Below are 22,270 nucleotides of genomic sequence, written 5' to 3' on the forward strand. Positions count from 1 at the left end.
AGTCTGCAGCTTAAGCAGCTGCCTGTCGCGTGCATGTGTTTCATATATTAGAGTCCTACTGTTACCAATAAAAATACTGATCAACCTCTACTTTACAATTACCAAGAGATTTCTCGGGGACAGCTTCAAGGTTTGTTAAAGCTAATCAGATTAAATAATGGCTGCACAGGAGACACAGAGCGCTTTAGTAAATGAGGTAATAAAAATGCCTTTTGGATGCCTGGGCACAAAGACAATGAAAATAGCCATCATGAGGGGACCAGTGTAAGGACACGACACAATATGTCTTCATCCCACACAAGACATCTGCAAGTGACGGTGCTTGGTGCTTTGTGAGAGATGAGAACAGAACAGAGAAAAGGGCCCATTTGAGCATCGATCACTTTTATGCCCCTGGTCTGTTTGCATATTTTAGACCTATAAACAACATGAATGATGTGCCATGTAATGCACCATAATCGAGATTTATTCAGTCGGGGGGTGGTGGGAGATGTTCACAATCCCAGAGTCAGAGGGGGCTGTTGTCGCTTCGTGTGTGTGTGTGTGTGTGTGCCCGTGTGTGTGTGTGCGTATACGCACACGCACTGTGATTTATTTGATTTAATTAGATCGCCGATGTAAAACAGCTCGCAGGGAAAAAAAGGTAAAGACGAGTGCCGAGGGAGGCATAAATAACACCAGGCTCCTTCCCCTTCCTCTCTGGCTTTCTTTTCTCCTCATCCTCTAGTTTTCTTTCAACTCTGATCTTCCCTCTGCCCGTACACAATCTCAAATTTTTTCCCCCATCTTCCAAAAGCCTCTTTTTTCTTCACCTATTTTCCTGTCTGCATTTTGCTCTCCCCATACTTGCTTGCCCATTCCCTCTCTCCTCCTTCCCACCCTCCATATCCCTCTGCTCCACTCCCAGCTGAATAATGATAGGGGGTAAACACCTCATTAGGCTAAAAGGCCCACAGGAACAATCAGAGACATGTTACTCAGTCGAACCTGTTACTCTGAATGCTCTCGGAGACATTTTGAACACAGCAGCACAACAACAGGGATCCTACACAGGAAGGGGGGGTGGGGTTAGTCTGTCATTGGAAAGGTTATCTGTATCACATATGACTAGAGGGTAAATCCTAGATCTACTAGATCTACCTACACATTGTCATCTTTGCATCTTCTGATGCTCAAACACTTCTTTTTGCTCGCATCCTGTCCCTTTTTGTCTTGTGATCACACACAAAGCCATGAATAGTTGATTTATAGTGAGTGATCAGCAGAGAAGAGGAGCATAAATCTACACTCTCCAGTAGTAACGGCCAGTAAAAGTGGTTTATCTGACACTTTGAACCGCCTGCATCTCGTCGTCACAGCCAACCATCTCTAACACACTGAAACCAGCTGAACAAGGTCAGGAACTTATTTCAGCCTTTCAGCTGTATTCACATGTACTTTCAAACTTGTTCCTCTCTCTTCTTTACTTAAAAAAAAAATCCCTGTGCTTGACTTTAAAACGTATATAAAAAGTCCTTGATTTAAAAAATGTATCCATACGAACCATTTGCAGAGCTTTTTCAGATTTTAGTGGTCTTTGAATTACTGTACCACATCACCTGAGAAACTCACTACGCTTTTGTTAAACTGTAGTCGCTCTAGGTGAGGACAAGATTTAAGGTGTATTTTCCTTTATTCCGAATTCCTCCATACTTCTTTTCTCTCACAACTCTTCTTGACTCTCGAGCCTCTTTCCTCTTACAGGTGTTTCAAAGCATCAGAGTATTTGTACATTCAATATTTAATGTTGCACCCACACAAGCCCGCTGAGCAAAATATGGGACAGAACGCTCCTCTGCACACTCAGTTAAAAGCAAACCAAAAGCAGCAAAAGAATTTTAAAAAACCAACCAAAAAAAAAAAACCTCACAACAGACAATCAATCGCACCAAGAATGAGACCAAAATAATGCATGTTGGTGCATTGGCACAGCATATGTGTGTGTAATAAACAAAAGGTGAGGCTAATTTGATTAATGAGCAAAGCATATCAGTGTACAACAAAAATTGGAACATAAGTTATGAGTCTTCTATATGACTTTCACACCTGTTTCTCTGGTAGTCAGCACAAATATGCATAATGAATGGCTTCATGATTTATGCATGCTAAGCAATAATGTATGGCTACCAATCTTTACGAATTCTAAGGGCATTTTTTTATAATTGTCTCTTGCACTGGTTCATTGTCATTAAATAAAATATGATTTCTGACAATTCTGGCCTCAGGAAGTGAAGATGCAGAATTACACTAGCAGATAGCAGCATAGCAAACTGCATCTTTTGGTTGCTACTTTAGGAAAATAAAGGGCCGTGTGTTTCTCTTCTTTTAAGAGCTGCTTTGGAAACACTCCAGGTAATATTCATAGTAATAGCTCTTTAATTGTTATTGATTTAACAAAGTGGCTTATGCAGAGGACACTGATCCACAAAAACAGCTGAATCAGTTTGTCAAGCTTGTCATTAGTGATGGGAAAGATGAGGAAATCAGCAGCTGTAGACGCAGTGTACATTGTATGCTTCTCTCCATGCAAGATGAAAAAGAAGAGTCATCTTCCTCCAAACTGCCATTGAGAAAAAAAAGAAAAGAAATAAGTTAATCAGTCAGTATATTGCTTCGGTAAATTTTTGGTGTAAAAAGTCACAAGTTATTAGCTGCTCTAATTATCAAATTAACTGTGAAATTAACTGTGAGGGCACTTTTAACAATTTCTTACACACACAAAAATGAGGAGTATTAGCAAAACAACTGCTCTAGGGATCTACTGTGTGATATTTGATGGCAAATTTTGGGCTTAGACACGCACACATATCCATGAACACACATGAAAGCAACAAAACAAACAGGAATTAGACGGACTGCTTTAGCAAGCTTTTAAAATAATCATCTCAACAGAGTGACGCTTAAACAAGTTATAAAATATTTCCGTGATAACTGTCATTATCACAATCTATCTAAAACAGTGTTCAGAAAACCTCTCCAACTTGTTTTGATTTGCAGTACACAATACTACTGCAATAACCATGCAATATCTCACTACATACAACCACAATCCTGTTCATTTAATGAATAAGCTTTATGTTACAATTTAATAATTTAAAATAAGCTCACTCATTATCTATTATACATTCAACAGAAATGGATATAAGCATAAATATTCATGAAAAATCAGCTTTCCCCAGAATATGAATTGAAAGGATTGACCTGTTACCAGCCCCTCACCTCTCACCTCTGACCCACAGAGAGCTCTAGGAAGTGTTGCTGGAGATGAAGGTGTTGGGTGAGACAGCATTAATGGTATTGTGTGCTGTTATCGGGCCGGGGGCTATGTGGGTGGAACAGGAGGGACACAGAGGGTTGCTGAGTGTCACGTTGAAGGTGCCCTTCAGCACCGTGTTCATGATGCCTGGACTCAGCTGCAGACACAAATAGAAATAGGAAGGAACAGAAAGAAAGGAGATAATGAGGCAAAGTAAGCATTGTAGCTTAGTGTCACACCGCAAAGAAAAGGGAATGTTCTCAGACTTTGACACTCATTCTAAAACTTTTTCACTTTAAGAACCAAAATTGACATAAATTAGACCACGGACCGCCATCTGATAAGATTTTGGCTTTTAGATGTTTTATTGAAGAAAGTACATGAAACCCATGACCAAAAAGTCACTATTACTTATTAATGGAATTATAATTACATTTTTGCTGGAGACCCACCAGAACCATCTTAAGGACCCTGAACCCTGAGTCCCTGAACCACACTTTGAGAACCATTGTTTTAAAACATAAAAAATCCCCACAAAAAGTTATACGTTACCTAGTTAAAAATGCTGAAATGTAGACGTAGACATGTTTCTCATGCCTCACCAGAAACGTCATTCTCAGGGTACATTTATGTGCTGCATGTTCACACTTTCACAACTGAATTGAAAACAAGAGTAATCAACAATTCTTCACATTTCCCATCAACCACCCTGGATTTAACTGCATTTAACAGTGCAGTAAACTGGCTCGTAAACGGCATCCCTTGTCAGTGTATCAACTTTACTTCATGTGAAACGACTTCACAGTGTCTCTCAAGAAATCAACACACACTCTACCTAAACACAGAACTTGCTTAAAACTGTGGAGCTCTGGATTTGACTGATCTTGATATCTATTACTTCATATCTCTCAAAGTTTAGTGTGAAGTAAAGTAATATTCAGGGCAGTGATTTTTAGATCACTTGTTTTTCTTTGTCTTGGTTCAAGTCTTGGTATTGTAGGGCATTTGTAGAGATGTGGAAGGATAAGGTCTGTGGATTTTTTTTATTTTTATAAAATTGCTATTACTTATTAATATTTTTGCATCTACAACTTTGGCTTTAAATATAACTTACACCCTAAAAGTGCATAGATCTCATTGCCTCCTCTCTAACTGATTGCTGTGGGGGAGGGGGATTTGACTCGATCCCCACTAAATGCTCCAGCTGGTGGTGACATAGTGGGTGACATACTGCGAGTTGGGTGGTGCTTGGTTTTGGCTCGTGCATTTTCAACATGGTGGACAGGTCAAAAACGTTCTTACATTACAGCTAAACAGTACATTAACATATGTTTCAGAAAACATTCAAGGCAAGAAAAAGGTAACAGAATCTTGATTCATATTTGATCAGCGTTGCCTAGTTTTACTGCTCTTTGGTTCCAGCGCACAGCTTAATAAAGGCTAGACAACAGCAGTCCCATCTGTGATACTGATTGGCTAATCAGTATTCCCCTGCAGTGCTCATGGGCTCCATCACTTTTTCATCCCAGAAACCACTGTTTCATGTCATGATGCCAGACCAACAGAATCATTCAACTTGACTCAATGGAGTGGGCAGATTCAAAGGTCTGAAAACCAGGAAAACATGCACATACAATAGACAAAATACTCTAATGAATGCTGTTTTTGTCATAAAGATTGAAGAAAGCACACAGTACAAACCCCCCCCCCCCCCCCCCAAATCCATGAACTTCAAAGTGACTTTAAAATTAACTTGTCAAAAATAATATTTTCTCTCTCTCTCTCACATGCATACACACAAACGGAAATTCAGAAATACATACATACATATATGCACAAACACTTGATCCACCATCCCTCCCACTAAGATTCTGCCTAAGGAATCAACCTCTTCTAAGTTGTCAAAGCTCTTTCTTTCTCTCTCTCTCTCTCCCCCTGTATCTTTCTTTCTCTGCCCCCCCCCTCCCCCCCCACCACCTCCCCTAACCTCCCGGTGCACATACCAACATTAGTATGCCAGAGATGCCACAGTAGGATTTAAGCACATTGGCGGGGCCGCTCAGATCTCAGTATTGATCCTAATGGGAAAAGGGTTGCAGGTTCAACTCCAGGTCAGCCTCAGGGTTGCCCAGGAGGTCGAGGAGATGGGGGAAGAGCCCTTGGAAGTGACGACACCATCGGCATGGCAATGATGAGGGAGATTATGGGATGTTTCACTAGGTCACAAAGGGCAGTACGAAAAGGTGATCTATGCAGGCAGTTGGTGATTATGTTACTCTGTCTGTACACAGACGCGTACGAGTGTGCCCACAGGAGCAGAAGAAAGCCCGCTGCAGGGAAGTCTTTCCCACAACACACATACATGTACTGTACATGCAACATAAAAGCAACACAAGCTGCACCCAATATGTGCTCATGCCAGCAAATTTAGGGATGCTAATTCTGTATAGGTGCATGCAGATATTTGCATATCACATACCAGTTTACAACCACAGAGGCAAACATGATGCAAACATGATGCAATACATGATACCAGCTCGTTTAAAGAGGACATTGTTTTTTCTGGTCATGTTGTTATCTGTATACTATATATCTCTCTCTATATCTGTGGCCAAAATCTAAATGCTCCTTGCAAGTCAAAAGCCAGTGTTTTATCTTGCTCTAAACCCTCATTTTACCTTGCAGACAAGCTGATGTTCCATAGCTTTTAGTTGTTGCCAAGGATTTCTGTGTGTTGTATCCATTATCATCTCACATTTCAGATTGGATTCTGGCTCAAATATGTATGGATATAGCCAAAAGTTGACATTTTGAGTAAATCAGTGACCCTACTACTGTAGTTTATTTCATGGTTTGTTAATATAGCCTCTGGAGCCACTGGAGATCAGCAAATATACAACTTCTGGAATCGAGTTGCTCCTTGGAAGGGAGGGGGGAGTTTAAGTGGATTCAGAGGCTGATCTGAGGGGGCTGCCTAAAGAATTAGGATGAGTTAAATACGTTTTTTGAACTGTAAATCATTAAGATATTCCAGTGGAGCCCTAGATTAGAAATATAAACCTCCAATAGACATCCAATTTTCCTACAGTATATCCACTATAATCTATTCCAAGATAAGACAGTGCACATATATCCAAACCTGCAGGTAAATTACAGTTTCCAAACCCACAGGAGCAAACAAAAACATACAAAGGTTTTATACTAAGTGAATAACCTTGTTGTTTTAGCATGATGAAAAGGTGTCAGGCCACAGTGCTTCCCACTTGGAAGTATTCAAAGTAAAAGTATAAAAACTCTCACATGGAGAAAGCGCATGTAGAGACATAAACAGCACACCCCGAGGAAGGTTTGATGAAATGTCAGCTTAAGGACACCTTCTGTTCTGACTCATAATGAATACCAAATAAACTTCAGCTTCTATTTTATGTTTGGCTCTGGATGTGCTTTGCACTCGGCCGGTTTATATCTCAGCAAAGCTCGCAGCATTTAATTATTACTTGTTTCTGCTTGACGTCTGCTCCCTGTGACTTTTTATATTCCCGTGTTCTATCCACACACTCCCCTCTGTTAAATTAAGCTCAACCAATAAGAACAGTGTCGTGAGTGAGAAGGTAATCAGGCCTACTTTCCAAAAGTAGATACCTCACATGGTGCATTTAATGGAAGCACTAAATGAGCCCTCGCTGTGGCCTAATGCCGCTCAAGTAGATAGTTTTGCGACATTACACACACACACACGGGTGGACACACATGCACACACACGCTGATGCTAATGCTGAAATAGGTACTTTAACTACCCTCTTCAGCTGCTCGATTTGCTGCTGTCTGTCTCACCGCTTCCTTTCCTCTTCATTTTTTTCCACCATTTCCCTCTCTCTTTCCTAACACTTTCTGCCTCTCTCTCACTGCTATCATTGCACACTCTCTGCCTGCTCTTCTTCCACACTCTTATTTCTCTCCCTCTCTCTGCACCACTTCACACCATCTTTAACTCCGTATGGACTTTGGTGTGGTACAGATTTGCAGCCACACAGCTATTTTCTGAGGCAAGAGCTTTGACATGCATTAGACATCCACCAAAAAAAAAAGAAAAAGGATAAATGAAGCTCATCTAAAACACTAAAGGTAAACTGAGTCATTCTCACTCACAATGCAAGACTTTGGGCATGAATCACGACACATTTTTTTGTTAGTGTATTTATACATACAGTATGTGTGGACTTCTACATGGACATCTGTGGTTTAGTCATGTCACAGCAAGACATAAATAAATGCTTCTGGTAGCAGGTGTCACCTGCTTTTTTGGGGGGTAATTTTCATTATACATATGAGTGTACACAAATAACGTATACATACATTTTAGTTGTTAAAAGTTACATTACTATTACAAACTGATGATGTAGTTATGAGTGAGGGTCAGCATCCTATACACTGCACCTTTAAATAAGACTGAGAAAGTCACAAAATAATATTAAAATGTGCATCATGTGACTGAAATGTATACGAAATTTTTCCTTAAAGGTGCATTTTAAGGTTCAGTTTAGTCATCATGAGGAGTAGTATTCAGTGTGTGAAAACAGTTGGAAAGATGTGGGCGTTTATCATTCTATATGAAAGATAGCATCAAGCTGCATGAAGGGAAGTGCAGGTTTACATGGTTTGTGGGGAGTGACATTGGGCTTAAAGTGCTTCCACTTTGAAAATTATTTTTAAAATCTGTTTCACATACGCCCCCCAAATTGTAATTATCTCTTTAATAGTACTCTGGTAAAGACATTTGTTACATATTTATATTTCGTCTTTTTTGCATTACATTTATTTCATATGCAGCCCAACTATTCAAATTTCAGGATCAGGATGTTTCTCTACCCATGCAGTTACCAACTTATCCTGTTTGTGGACTAGAGCCTGCTTAAGCTCACATTGTGAACACTGAAGAGGTCGCCAGTCTGACACAGTTGACCCTGCATGTTTTTGGTTAATGTCTTTGGTCTACTGGTTTACATGGAAACCACACCCAAAAACGCCAGTGGAGTCAAACCCTGGACCTACTGTAAGCTTTTTCGCTGTGAGTTGACAGACCTAACTCCTGCATGCTGTCCCAAGATTTGTTCCTGCACTGTCAATGTACTGTTTATTAATTGGCCTGCAGTTCTAGGTGCCATTCTGATTAACTTTTCTCCTGGTATTGAAGATCTAATCATATTACTAACCTCCTAGAGCAAAAATGTATAGTTTTAGCCAATTACCTCCCAGCATTAACTACATTCTCTGGTTGACTAAAGTGGCTGCAGACAAACATTTGACAAGCCAAAAAAGTGCATCTTTATTTCAGTTTTGATTTAATGCAGTTGTTGACTTAATAGTTTTTGGATTTTTTTTTTTTTTGCTTTTACATACCCAGGGAGAGGAGCAGGATAGGAACGGAAAGAAGAGCAGACAAGTAGAGGGGAGAAGATCATACAAGATACTTCAACATTTTTACTAGCTACAGTCAGTGAAAGAATTCCCACAGCTACAGTTTCTCTTCATAACAGAGAGAAATGGAGCAGATCGATGGGGACAGAAGTAGAGAGGGACAGGATTGAAAGATTAAGAAAAGAAAACATAGCATATGGTGATGAACCATAAAGTACATCTTCATAGGAATATAGATGTTAATATGTAAGAAAATAAAAAGGTCCAGTCTACCTGCGTTACGTAAGTTTAGTTCTCACAAAATGATACACACTGCTAGCTCACACTCTTGGATGTGCTATTAAAGATGGAGACAGACTTTAAAATTGTTCAAAACAACTAAAACTAGACAAAACGCATGTAATGACTATTTGCACAGTTTTTTTTTCTCACTTGACATTCAGAAATGATTGAACACACAAGACGACCGGTAGACTATAATTAGTGTTTTGTCTCCAGGCAACCCCCAATATCCACCAATGCTTCTGCAGAAACAGAAATAGGCATCGATCAAAAATGGTTTCCAATGAAATTTGCACTGAAAAGACAAAGCAACTCAGTAAAAACTCTTCAAACAAGGACTGCAGAGAGACTTTACTTCATTAGGGTGAAGTCAAGTTCAGGTTGGCTGTAGTGCTGTACTGAAACCTGATGAAGTGAATAATGAAATCATTCTCAGTGATAGCACACTGTGCTATTTTACTTCTTACACCTCAGTTCTTATAATTATTTATCTTGTTACATGTGGTCAATGATCCTGAATCCAGCCCTAACAGATGAACATGTTAAGAAAGATAGATGGATAGATTTTTTGAGTAACTTCCCAAACACTGCTGAAAACATAGGACATTTTTTAAAGATGAAAAAACAAAAACATTTTCAATAAGAAAAATGATGATATTTACAGGTAACGTATTCCAATGAGAAGGAGCCAGAAACAGAAAAGCTTTTGAGCTTACTTCTGTAGATACAGAGCGGACCATAAAAAGGATCTGATCAGAGTATCTACCTGTGAAATTGGAGGTTTTTTAGAGTCTATGTCTACCATTGTACAATGGTGTTTAAAAAAGAACCATCAGTATAAATCTGTAGTATCTGTTATATAAACGACACATTGCTTCTGTTGTGAAGAGACAAATTAAACAATAGCAATGCATGTTGGGAATAACATTAAGCTTGAGGAGTAAGGCCTAGTTCACACCGGGCACGGAAGTGCCGCGATCAGCTGCGAAGCGCCGAGGAGCAGAGCTACTCATGTTAATCAATGGTGTCGTTCACATAGGAAGAACCGCGGTGCTCTGCCCTGCTGTCGGCTTGCGCCGTGCACCGATCATTTCGCCGTCTATTTTCTCTGCGTGTCGCGGCCGTATCTGTCAAGCCGGGCAGGAAGTCAAACAAAGCAACAATGAGAGAATCCGGTTTTCTAAATAAAGCATGTCAAAATAAAAACTATTTTTCAATAATTAAACTCCCCGTTTGACAAATGCGGTGTGTGTGTGTGTCTAATCAGAGCACAAGATGAACACACACAGGCACATGCGTGCATATACATACATACATACATACATACATACATACATACATACATACATACACACACACACACACACACACACACACACACACACACACAAAAGAGAGAGAGGGACACAGAGTGGGCTGGCTGTAAGTGGTGGCGTGTCATACACACGCAAACAGAGAGTGAAAAAACAGCTCCATGTGTGACAACAGAGGAGCCGAGGAGCAGAGTCGCTTGGCGACCGGCGGGGAGAAATAAGCTTCTGGTGTGAACTGAAGGGCTGTGGCATGCGCGAGAATTTCCAAGCACGGCGCTTCCGCCCCTGGTGTGAACCAGGCGTAACATGAAGATTTCCAAGTAGCTGGTATTTTACACGTAAAAAGAACTTTGACAACTGAAATGGATTTAGATGCCATGTACACTGTCAGGCATTAAATAAGAACAGAGAGAGAGAATGTTGATTGAACATGCATTCAATAAATGAGGGATCATTTAGTATTATATTAGCAACTGTTTTGAAGAGCAGAACATTTATCTGATGTATAAAATATGTTTTTATTTTGCTTCAGAATTGTTATAACTTGATGCACCAGATGGTTTGTTACGAAACCATCTGAAATATAATCCCAGGCACATGTTTGGAAAAGGGTAGGCAAAAGATGTGGCAGGTGATTGGATGAACCATCTGCCTATCACTGTCTATCACCGTCTTACCTCATGAGGCTGCTGGATTTGAGAGATAACAATATCATGCGAGAATCCTCATAAGACACTGATTGGTCTGATCCACTATGGTTTGGACAAAAAGTGCATAAATTGAAGCCTCAGAAGATGGATTATCATGTGATCTTACAAATCCAGCTGCCTGACAAGGTCAGAATTGTTGAGGTTAAGGTTAATTTTTCAAATGATCACTCAGAAATTCTTTATCGTAATTAGATTTTGCATTTGCGACTTGAGTCTTGCTGATAACTCTTAATTGTCTGTACATTTCCCAGTCAGCATGTTTCCTTTACTGACAAAATGTTGCCCATGCTTTATCCCTCAGTCTAAAAAGAGATAGAGAGAGGGAGAGAGAGAGAGAGGGAGAGAGAGGGAGAGAGAGAGAGAGAGAGAGAGAGAGAGAGAGAGAGAGAGAGAGAGAGAGAGAGAGAGAGAGAGAGAGAGAGAGAGAGAGAGAGAGAGAGAGAGAGAGAGAGAGAGAGATTAGGTTTCATTACAACTGTATCATCCTTCAACCAAAAAGTGCATTTGTCTTTGTCAGTAGTCTAAGGTGGCTGTATTTAACAACATTACACTTAATAAAAATGCACTCACTTTTTCTTGGTTTAATTTAAATGGGCAGGTCAATTAAGAACAAATTCTCTCACAAAGTAAAAAGCTGCCTTGAGCCGGAAATGGCATCATTCAGCCTTGTGTTGCATTGGTGGAGAAAACAGAGATTGGTCGAAAATGCAGAAACTTATTGGAGTTTGGATTTTTTTTTAGGAAACAATCAATTTCTCCTGCACAACTGAAGGTCACGGAGAGAAATAGATTAGATACATTCACAGAGGATCACAAGATAGTGTAATGTCAGACATATATTTGTGCCTCACAAACCAGACACACAAAAACACACACAGCAGGGTCTCTGTGCATCCCAGAACTCTTTGACTCTTAAGAGAAATTAAAGGATGCACACATCCATACACACATCAATGTACTATATGCTAATACTGAATGTCGGCTGCTTTGAGAGTAAAGCAGGGTGTAGCCCTGAGAGAGTAATGCAGAGTGTAGTGGGATGTAAGAATGTTGTACAATTGTAAAATGTTACTTTAACAGCATGTTTACCTGATAAGATCCAGGCCCAGGGTTGGTGTTTACTGAGACTTTGAATCGATCTTCTTTGGAGGTGATTAGAGCCATTTGAGAGAGGGAGTTTACACTGGGCTTGTACCGGTCAGGGCCTGATAAACACACATACACATAATCCACACCTAAGCTTCAAATACATCATTTCATGTTTAGCTGCTTTAATAGAGGCATGTTTTATAGGACAGCATAAAATCCCCTTCAGCAACAGCATGGGTTATAACATGAATGAACATACAACATGTGTTGGGATGTGTTTTCATCTAATACAATTTATGTTTTTAATTTTACAGGACTTGCTGACTTTTTTTATGTGTTGCATTGTAATGTAGCTGTACCTGTTTGGACTACGGTCAAAGCTCCAGCTACCAGAATACCTACCCTACTGTCCAGCACCGAGACATGGCATGCAATCATTACTCTGCTGGTTGAACATTGCAAAAAGTCTGCAAGATTTAGGAAGTCTTTTACAAAGTGACATGTTTTGTATAAAAGAGTCTATATTGTGAACATGCACTCACAGATACACAAAACACCCACATACTTATTCATAGTGTTGCAAGGAGTAAAAACCAACTCCTTCTTAAGCTATTTTTTATTTAAAGAAGTTCCATTCACATTTTACTCTAAAAAATAAAAAATGAAAAAATGAAGAAGCTAAGCCTCCGGGGTTTATCCATTACACAACATGTTTCCATAAACCATTTTATTTAAAACCTCAACCGCCAACTTTTCAGGAATTATGGAAACAACTTTTACAATCGATTCTGAAATGGTTTAATGGACCTCAGGGCTATGAGAATTATGATAACGACAATGAGAAAAAAATCCATTACTGGTGCAACGCTGTTGTAAGACAGCAGCAGGTGCTTTGTCTGACCCAACGGCTGCAGTTAGGTTATGCCTACACAAACACAGGGTGACTTTCAAAGTTACACACAAACACATAGCCTACATTAAAAAAAACACACAACACACATGCATAATAAGCCCATTTATCCACTGTTAATGTCACAGAGCATTATGATTAGACTGTCATTCTGCAGGGACTTTGTGTATACTATGTGTTATCATTAAATGCCTGTGTCATCAGGAATGTGATCGCAGGGGACACAGCATGATGAGGAATATAATTTTCCATAATGTTCCATGTACTGTAGGCCAATTCATAAATGCAAATTCAATAATGGGTTAAATAATCATATGTGTATGTGTGTTCTACTAAGTATATTTCAGTGTGTGTGTCCCAGTGCAAGTACATATGTGCAAAAGTGTCTACATTTGTGTATGCTGGTGCTCTGCATATCTGTTTCAGTGTGTGTATGTGTGTGAGTATGAAAGAAGAAACACTACTGCAAACAGTCCAAATCTATTTATATGCAAATTGGATTTTGGTTAAACGGTTTGGGGTGCCTCATGGGTTGAGTCCCCTGGTGAAATGGGGCTGGTCATAAATTATCCAAGTAAGTCATGAATCTATCAATTTTGAAACAACATTTTTCAATGGGAGTGTAATTGAGGTAAATATTAGGTTAGAGGCCCACAGAGATGGAGCTAATTGGACAGTATGATGGGAAAGGGTAGACCTGCACAGTCAGACAGACGGACAGACGGACGGACAGACAGATAGATAGATGTGGTTATATGTGTTTATGTGTATCTGATACCTGGTATACTGGGGTCACATTGTAAAAAGAGATCATCCCGTGGTGCAGCTGAGAGAAAGCAGGTTTGTCGTCTCTTGGCTCCCTCATTCCGGGGTTCTGAGAAGGAGTTGCCATTAGCTTTCTCAAATGCCTTAACCACATCATAACTGTTGGGTGGAGGGGAATCCTACAGGGAAAGGAGAGGGAAAAGTTTCTTAGTTTACATGTACATAACAGGACTATTTTTGTGCCAGGGTAGGGTGTAAAGTGCAGTGGCGCACTGGAGAACTGCTATTTTCTTGTGGTTCAAAGAAGTTATTTCCTCGACTGCATCGAGTTATTATCTTGGTGACTCGCTGTGAGCCAAAGTGGGAGGGGAAATGTATTGGGGGGTGTGGTAATGCCAATCCAGCAGCGAACTGCAATCTTGGTGCCAAGAATGAGCGCGTCTCACACTGTCTGCTGCTAACCTGCTCAGAGTAGGTTGAAAACTCAGCACACTTAAGTTCCATAATATTTTGTCACTTTATTTGGTGAAGGCACACCCATATAAACCTCTCATCACATAAACAACCGCCTTCATTGTGTTTTGCTTGTCTTTTTCAGACAGTTCTTTTCTGGTAATGGCATGATATCCCTGCGAGACTGAATAAAGATTAATGAGTGATTCTAAGCAGCATCAGTCATCTACAACAGCTAGCATCCTACACTGACGGCCTTTTCTTCACCCTGGTGACTGTTTATAAAACCACTCGAAGGCAAAACCTGCTCTGCCTGTAGTCTCTAATTGGCATGATGTTCTTTATGCTGTCAACGCACAATTACACAGGCCAGATCTGGTGGTTACACTGTGTGCAACCAGCACCATACAGTTGCAAACTAACCACAGAAACCTCTGTGCTTATATGCACAAGTTATCAGTTATGATTAATCATTCTGTACAGTTTTTAGTGCAAATGAACAGGTCTGGCCAAAGTGTCACCTGGAGCTTTACACTTTTATTTACAATACAGGACAGACATGACAGACATGTGTCTGTGAACTGTAACATGTAATAAAGATTGCTTGGGTTAAATTTCATACGAAAGTGTGTTATTGCGTTGGACATGCCTCTGGTGCGCTACACAGGGTTCACAAAAAATAGACCAAGAGTCTCGAGCCATGCTAGTGTAAGGAGATGCTTTGAGCTGAATGTTAACATCAGCATGCTAACAGGCTCATAATGACAATTATAGCATGCTAAAGTTTAGCATTTATTATTTTACCACCACAGCCAACTTAGTTTAGAGAGATAGCATGCTAATATTTGCTGATTAGTAGTAAATGCAAACTACAGCTGAGGCTGTTGGAAATGTAATTAGTTCTGCAGGTACTTGATCATTGACCAAAGTATTGCAAAAACAAAAATGTTGAACTGATGATGGCCATATATGAAGACTCAGGGGAACAAACTTATTAGAATTCATCCTGAGGGGAATCCATCCGATATAATTATTGGATGGAGTCAGTTTGTGTTTACAAATGAAATATCTCAACAATATAATTGAGATTGAATTAAATAAATCGAGATATTTCATTTAAAAACTCAAATGTAAATATCAAAAATCACTAGGATACTTTGTCTGCAATGAATATCCATATCCACACCTGGCACTGTTTAACACTCAAGTCTGAATATGTAAAACACAATTACACACTAAATGTGGCATTTCAGGGTTCCCCTCATTACATTACACTACTGTCAGGTCCACACTATAATGGACATTCAAGGTATACACATAAATAACAAATGACCCAATCACCCATCTTTTGACCAACAAGAAAGGATGTAATGTCATATCATCTACATTCAAATGCAGACAAACACACACACACACACACACACACACACGCACGCACGCACGCACGCACGCACGCACGCACGCACGCACGCACGCACGCACGCACGCACGCACGCACGCACGCACGCACGCACGCACACGCACACGCACACGCACACGCACACGCACACACACTGATCTTGTCCTTGAACCAAATGAAAGGTTGGCTTTCAGTTGTAATTATGTGTCTTCTCTACGGGAGGGAGGAATGATAGAAACATTGGTAACATGTCAAAAACATTACATGTAATTTCGGACAAATAGTCAGTATATTAAGGCCATTACAGCCATTAATGTATTGCTAATAATCCATTGCTAATTCATTGATGTGAATGAAACAGATCCCACTGAAAATAGTTACAGAAATTCACTTCTGAAAAGAGAAATAGGTGAATCTTGTCACCTGGTGAGAAACTTGCACTACCACCGCTGCAGAGGAATCTATGTTACTGGGGATTTGTCTTGTCGGTGGCTCCTTGAATAATTGATGGCGAAGACTGAATATAGCTGCACCATCCATTTATCCTAAACATAGCAGAGCTGTCATTTACCTCAAACTGTCATTTCCCAACCGCTGTTTTCTCCTTCTCCTCCTAGGTAGCCGTCCATCTTTAATCATCGCTAACCCAGGCCATTTAGCTTTTCATTATAGACACAGTGGGAGGAAAAGGAGGCGAGCACAACATGCGCACGACAATCCAATCACACACACACACATACAGTAAATGCACATACACAAAGACAGTCAATTTACAGGCGCACACACACCTACACAAACCGATTCTGTGTGATGTTGAAAGCAATTGTGGCATTGCTGAAAAGTAAGATGAATTGAATGATGGTGAGGAAAATTTGTGTCACCTGCTACTGTTTCCTCTGCTTTCGTTTGGGGTGCTTTAGATACACAAACAAACACACGCAGCCACACATCTGTCACAGATCTATCTAACAGTGCAGAGCAATCGTCCTCCAACCCCTGGAACATATTGTGCACAAACACATACCTGTCGAGGAGGCTAGCATATGGTCTGTAATTATATCCTAATATGGAGCAAACCACTGTTCCCAGTAGCAGTCATCACCTATTGACAGCACTCAGGTTGACTTTAATTACACACTCTCGACATTTAGACAGCTCAATACTTATCTTCGAATATACACACAGAGAGACACACAAACACACCCTTTCCTAACGATTCTGTCACATTGCCCTTGACTGTCAAGAAAAATATCTCAGAGTTCATATATACTACAGATGCCAGATACAAACTGGGCAGGCAGGCAGACTGTGAGACAGAATAACTGAAATTGAATATTGATGCAATGCAAGCACCAGATTGCCAGACCTGACAGCCTTTTTTTATGAAAGCAATATGAGACAAATTAACACAAAAAAACAAAAACATTATTAAAAAGAAGCATGCACAATGTCACACATGAACATATGCATAAGTGCTCTGGTTCGTTGACACAATAAACCACATTGTGAGAGAAAATAATTTGAGCATGAAGTCATGGTAAATACTAAATTAAGTAACAGGTAGCTACTAAATTAAGTAAAAGTGTACAACCTGAGCTGGTAAAGACATATGTTATGTACATAATACATAAGATACCATCCAGATGCACACTTTGCCCACTCAAAGTGTATCCAACACAAAGTCCAAGTCACATGTCTAAATAGAAATAAGACATCCTAATACACAACATTGTATCTATGCAAACACAAAGCAACATTTTAAAACTGACAAACAAAAAGTAAAAAACTGTTTGTTGATATTGTTGAAGGACTTTTCTAAAATTCATAATAATAATAATAATAATCCTTGGCTTGTGTGAGATTACTACTCTCCTAGTCACTAAACTGTGCATTTCCATCGTTTTTCATTATGTTGAAGGTGTTTGAAATGCATAACTCAGAACTGTTACTTTGGCACATACACATTTAAATTGCAGCAATGACTTTTTTTTCCTATTGTTTATGTGTTTGTTTAAGAATGTTCTGTGGTTAATATTGACTGAATAACTACTGGCTGCTAGAAACTAATCTCTGGCATTACTGATGAATAAGACAAGCTTAAACATTTTCAATATAAAAATGTTGTGCTTGTTGTTTTGATTAGTGACAAGTAATCATCAGACACTGTAAATATCTGTCTTAGACAATTTGCAAAATGTAGTTTCTGACAAAAGTTGGCCACTGTCATCAAAAGGTCAAATCAAATCTTTTCTATCACATCAATTTTATTACATCAATTTGTGGGGTTTAAAACACAAATAAATGGCTAATTATGCACCGGTGCCCTTCATAATAACTATGTTTTTAAAGATTTCCACAATCCCTTTATTTTATATATGTTTATCCAATATTCACCTGTTTTATTATACACAATTGTTTAATGAGCCATATCTGTCACTGACCTGAGAACATACAATATGTGAGCCTCTGCTCTCAACCCTCTTTCTACAAGGATCAATAACATATTGTACAGCCGCATCCTTTATGGAGGTACAAGATACAAAATGTAAAGTAGCTTCACAACAGTTCAAACTAAACCAAATGCAAACACAAATGTTGCTTGTTATCTTCTTAAAGCCCTTCTTCCACACCATGTTCCCTCATTCTAATGACTGCTCAAGTACACCTGACAGTGGCCATACTAACGATTTAGCTTAGTATGTACAATGACAGCTTTGACTAATGGCCAGGCATAACTCGTGTCTGTATGTTTTTTCGTGTGTGTGTGTGTGTGTGTGTGTGTGTGTGTGTGTATGTGTGAGCACGTGTGTCCACCATATCCCATTCTTCATCCTCTCATTACTCTTAAAACCTTTCATTCTTCCTAGCAGAGCAGAGTTCTATTTTCAGACTCAGTCTATATTTCCATATCTCAGAACTTTGTAGCAGAGATAATGGTAACCCTTCCTTGTACAGTCCCCTAGTATTTACCGGTAAATACTAGGGGTATATTTACCGGTAAATACTAGGGTAAATGATAATATTGGAATATAATATAATTACTTGATATAAGTAGGTAAATACAGAGAAACTACATACTAAGAAAAACCTCCACTATTACCTATTATCTCAACTAAGTAGCATGCGGTTGTGACCAGTTTAGGTTTGGGAATAATAATTGCATACTTCCTCAGAAAGTAGGCAACCAATATTTTAAAACATCTGCTCTATCATCCATCAATTGAAGTTACTATTGTTGTTATCCAAAGTTTGTTGGTAACAACCCAAGTTTAATTATGTTTGATCAAGAAATTAAGATAGTACTTTCAATAAATTGTCTTTTCTCATTGACTGGGAAGTTGTTTTTACAATTTATTCTGTCTGATGCCCCCGTTACCCGGTCCCAGATAATGGATGGATGGATGGATGGATGGAGTAAGCTGAAACTGTGCTGTAAAAGGAAGCTTTATTTGTTTTCGTGCTCTTATTTGTAATACATTATTCCATTGTCCTTGCTTTAAACAGGAATTTGTATCATCTATTTTCCACATCATTACTAACATGAAGTAAGTAAAACTGCCTGTTCAGACAGAGGCTGAATTGAGGGGCTGCATAAAATGCCAATATAACATAAACCCTAACCCTTTTTTTTAAACTGTGAATCATGCAAAGCTACTCTAATGGAGTCCCAGAAAAAAATATACAGCTGGAAATTAACATTCTAGGTCCCCTTCAATGTCTCTCTATCCAGTTGTGGTGTGGTGTAATGATCATTTCTATTTGGCCATTTTTGCAAACCCGTTGTGTCAGTCCTGTAGAATAGGATCTGAAATAGCTTCCCAAACTACTTCCACGTTTCCCTCAGAATGTTTCAACACTGGGACTTCTTCATCATCACTTTCCCGCAATGAGTTAACCTGAAGCTACAAATCTGGGGTGATCAAAAAACCAATCTGCACATACAGTACCGAATAAATCAGATAAATCATCATACAGTCTACTTTCAAATTAGATCTCAACCATTTCCTCAAAAACTCAATTTCACAACCCTATCATCTAGGGATTTTTCTTATAATTTTATAGTGCCCCACCAAAAATTAACTTCATCTTGTAGCAGTAAAGCAAGGCATTGCTCATATAAATGAAATACATCTCTCGTGTAACATGAAATTATAATCCCTTTAAACAAGATCTGACAAAGCAGAATAACTTTCAGAAATTAGACTAGTATAACTACACCCAACATATTACTATCATGAATACAACCAATAAAAATACATTTAGACACACAGTATTCATCCAAAATACTGTGTAGTGCTGTTCACAATACTTTCAGTTCAAAATACTCCAACTGACTTTAGCTTAATTTTACACAAATTCATTTCATTCAATAAAATGTCAAGTTTTAGTTAGTAACACCATGGAACATATGGTACACATTTTTCTCTATTGCATCCATCCATTGTGAATGTGGATGTGGTGAGGACTTTGTAATACCATGGGATTAAACATTGCATTCCTTTAACAGTACAGCCTAAGTTAACTCTGTAAATTGTAAAGTTGCAGAAGATATAAGTTCCTGTTAACTGACATGGACAATGGAATAATTATTACAAAGGCTATGATAAGAACATGGTAATACCACATAAATAAAGCTTTAACTTACAGTAATTTCACCTTACTTACTGAGTAAACTGTAAAGCCAATCACAAGAACATTATTTAAGATGTGTCATAAAAATATAGGAAAACTGTTCCTGTGGAGGTTGTGACCAAGTAGGCATTAGGTGAAGCTAATAAACTCTTTATAAATGGGTGTAGCCATGAACAATTAATTATATAAGAAAAAGTAATTATTGGAAAGAACTCTCTTAATTTCTAGATTGTAAATTATTCAATTTGGGCTCTTACCAACATAGACATGTACAACAACAATTGTAACTTGATTGATTTGTAATAAAGGAGGTGCTTTTTAAGAATTGGTTATTCCTAACCTAAACCAGTCACAGCCACATGCTACTCAACTGAGTTAAAGGGTAGACGTTTTTCTTAGTATTTATGCTGTGGTTTTCGTTATTAAACTATTTAATTAACCAATTTTATACATAATTCACCATATATTTACCTAGTAAACACTTAATAATAAGTGGGGCTGTAAAAGGAAGGGTTAACAAAATAATATATATATTCAGAATGTGTGCACAAATGCATGTTCACGTCTGTGTTTATGCGCATGTGTATTCTGTTTGGCTAGCTGTGGTGTTTTGAGAGACAACTGGCACAATCGGAATTACTAAAGCTACATCTTGAAAGGTTGAAACCAGTCCAAGGGTCAATCGTGACTCTTATTGGAAACTGCTTTGTAGTTCAACGATTCTGCAGGCTTGAAATTAAAAGTATAACTGTGTTTTAATTACACTTAATTACTGTGGCAGTATTCTTATGAAATATCTATTTCACAGGCTGTACATCCTCAGTTTGACTGCACTTTGTCCTCAGTTTTGCTGGCATACTGTTCATGAACAGGTTCAATATCAGTACAATAATTAATACTGATACTTCTTACATCCACAGCATCACATGAGTTTAATCTACTCCTGTACTGTATACGGCTGAAACAGATGGCTTATTAAAAAGTGGGTACAAATCAAATCTCTTACACAATGGTTTCACGATGAACAGGTTTCCCTTATATGACTTGATGTACCAAGCAGCTGGATTTACACATACTGGGATATCTGTCAGTAGCATTTGAGTTCATATAACTTCACATTTTATAAGCTTGTTTTTGGTGTCCTGTAGATATTGTGTTGTTCTGGCAAATCATCTGCACTCAACCTGATTCTAGGTCAATCATATGTCATCTTTCATATTAATCTATTGTCATAGGTTAGGTAAGGAACACCAACCAAGCCTGATGCTAGAACACATAAGCAGCATAACAAACTTTAAGCCTAAATTCTTGGACACAAATCATCTTACAAACTAACTGATTGAGGAGAAAAGATATATATTTGCTTTCCTGAAGCAGCACAAAGGTCATGATGTGTCTGTGGTTTATCAGTGCCACTATTGGTCTAAATGCTTTGCCAAAGTTCTTAGACGTCTGGCCTTGAGAGCATTTATTACTGTCTGCTTCTATCAGATACTGTCCTTACACTCAAACTACAATCCTCAGGAAAGCTGTAGCAAGCATTGCACTGAAAATGTCTGTGGCGTAGCACAGTCTTTTAATTTAAGCAGCTTAATTTTGCCCATGTGTGTTGCTTTACCTTATGTAACAAAATAGATTGCTAGCATTTAAATGAGAAGTGAATACAGCGTTTATTTGCTTGTTTTCCTCCCAGAATAGACAATCTATGTCATTTTGTGGCATAAGCACAGCTGGTGTCTCATCATAGAGCCTGATAACCATCTGTCTGATTTTAGTAGTGGAGGTATGGCTGGTGTCATAAGGCCTTAATGAGGTTTTAGACAGGTCTTCAATATAGATGGAATGACAGAGAGGAACCATATGGGTCCCATTCACTTCCTTTTCACACTTTATAGGCAGCAGTTAGTCTAACAATTTGCTGACAGCTACAGTTTTCTGCTGTTTTGTAGACTTTTACATTTTACTTTCTCCTTTATTTATTTTTTTATCTCTGCCTTGTGTTAT

At 38.8% G+C, this 22,270-nt stretch overlaps 1 protein-coding gene across 1 annotated transcript in view; it reads right to left on the reverse strand.

Moving 5' to 3' along the window:
* Positions 1-3,284: 3,284 nt before the first annotated feature.
* Positions 3,285-22,270, reverse strand: part of stpg2 (sperm-tail PG-rich repeat containing 2) — a 55,270-nt gene continuing 36,284 nt past the window's right edge. The window contains exons 11-13 of the mRNA XM_053325535.1: positions 13,796-13,961; positions 12,108-12,223; positions 3,285-3,452 (exon numbers count right to left, since the gene is read on the reverse strand). Coding sequence (XP_053181510.1) covers positions 3,285-3,452; positions 12,108-12,223; positions 13,796-13,961 — 450 coding nt within the window. The remainder of the gene's footprint in view (positions 3,453-12,107; positions 12,224-13,795; positions 13,962-22,270) is intronic.

The sequence above is a fragment of the Scomber japonicus genome, chromosome 9 (genome assembly GCF_027409825.1).
Source record: "Scomber japonicus isolate fScoJap1 chromosome 9, fScoJap1.pri, whole genome shotgun sequence".
NCBI lineage: Eukaryota > Metazoa > Chordata > Actinopteri > Scombriformes > Scombridae > Scomber > Scomber japonicus.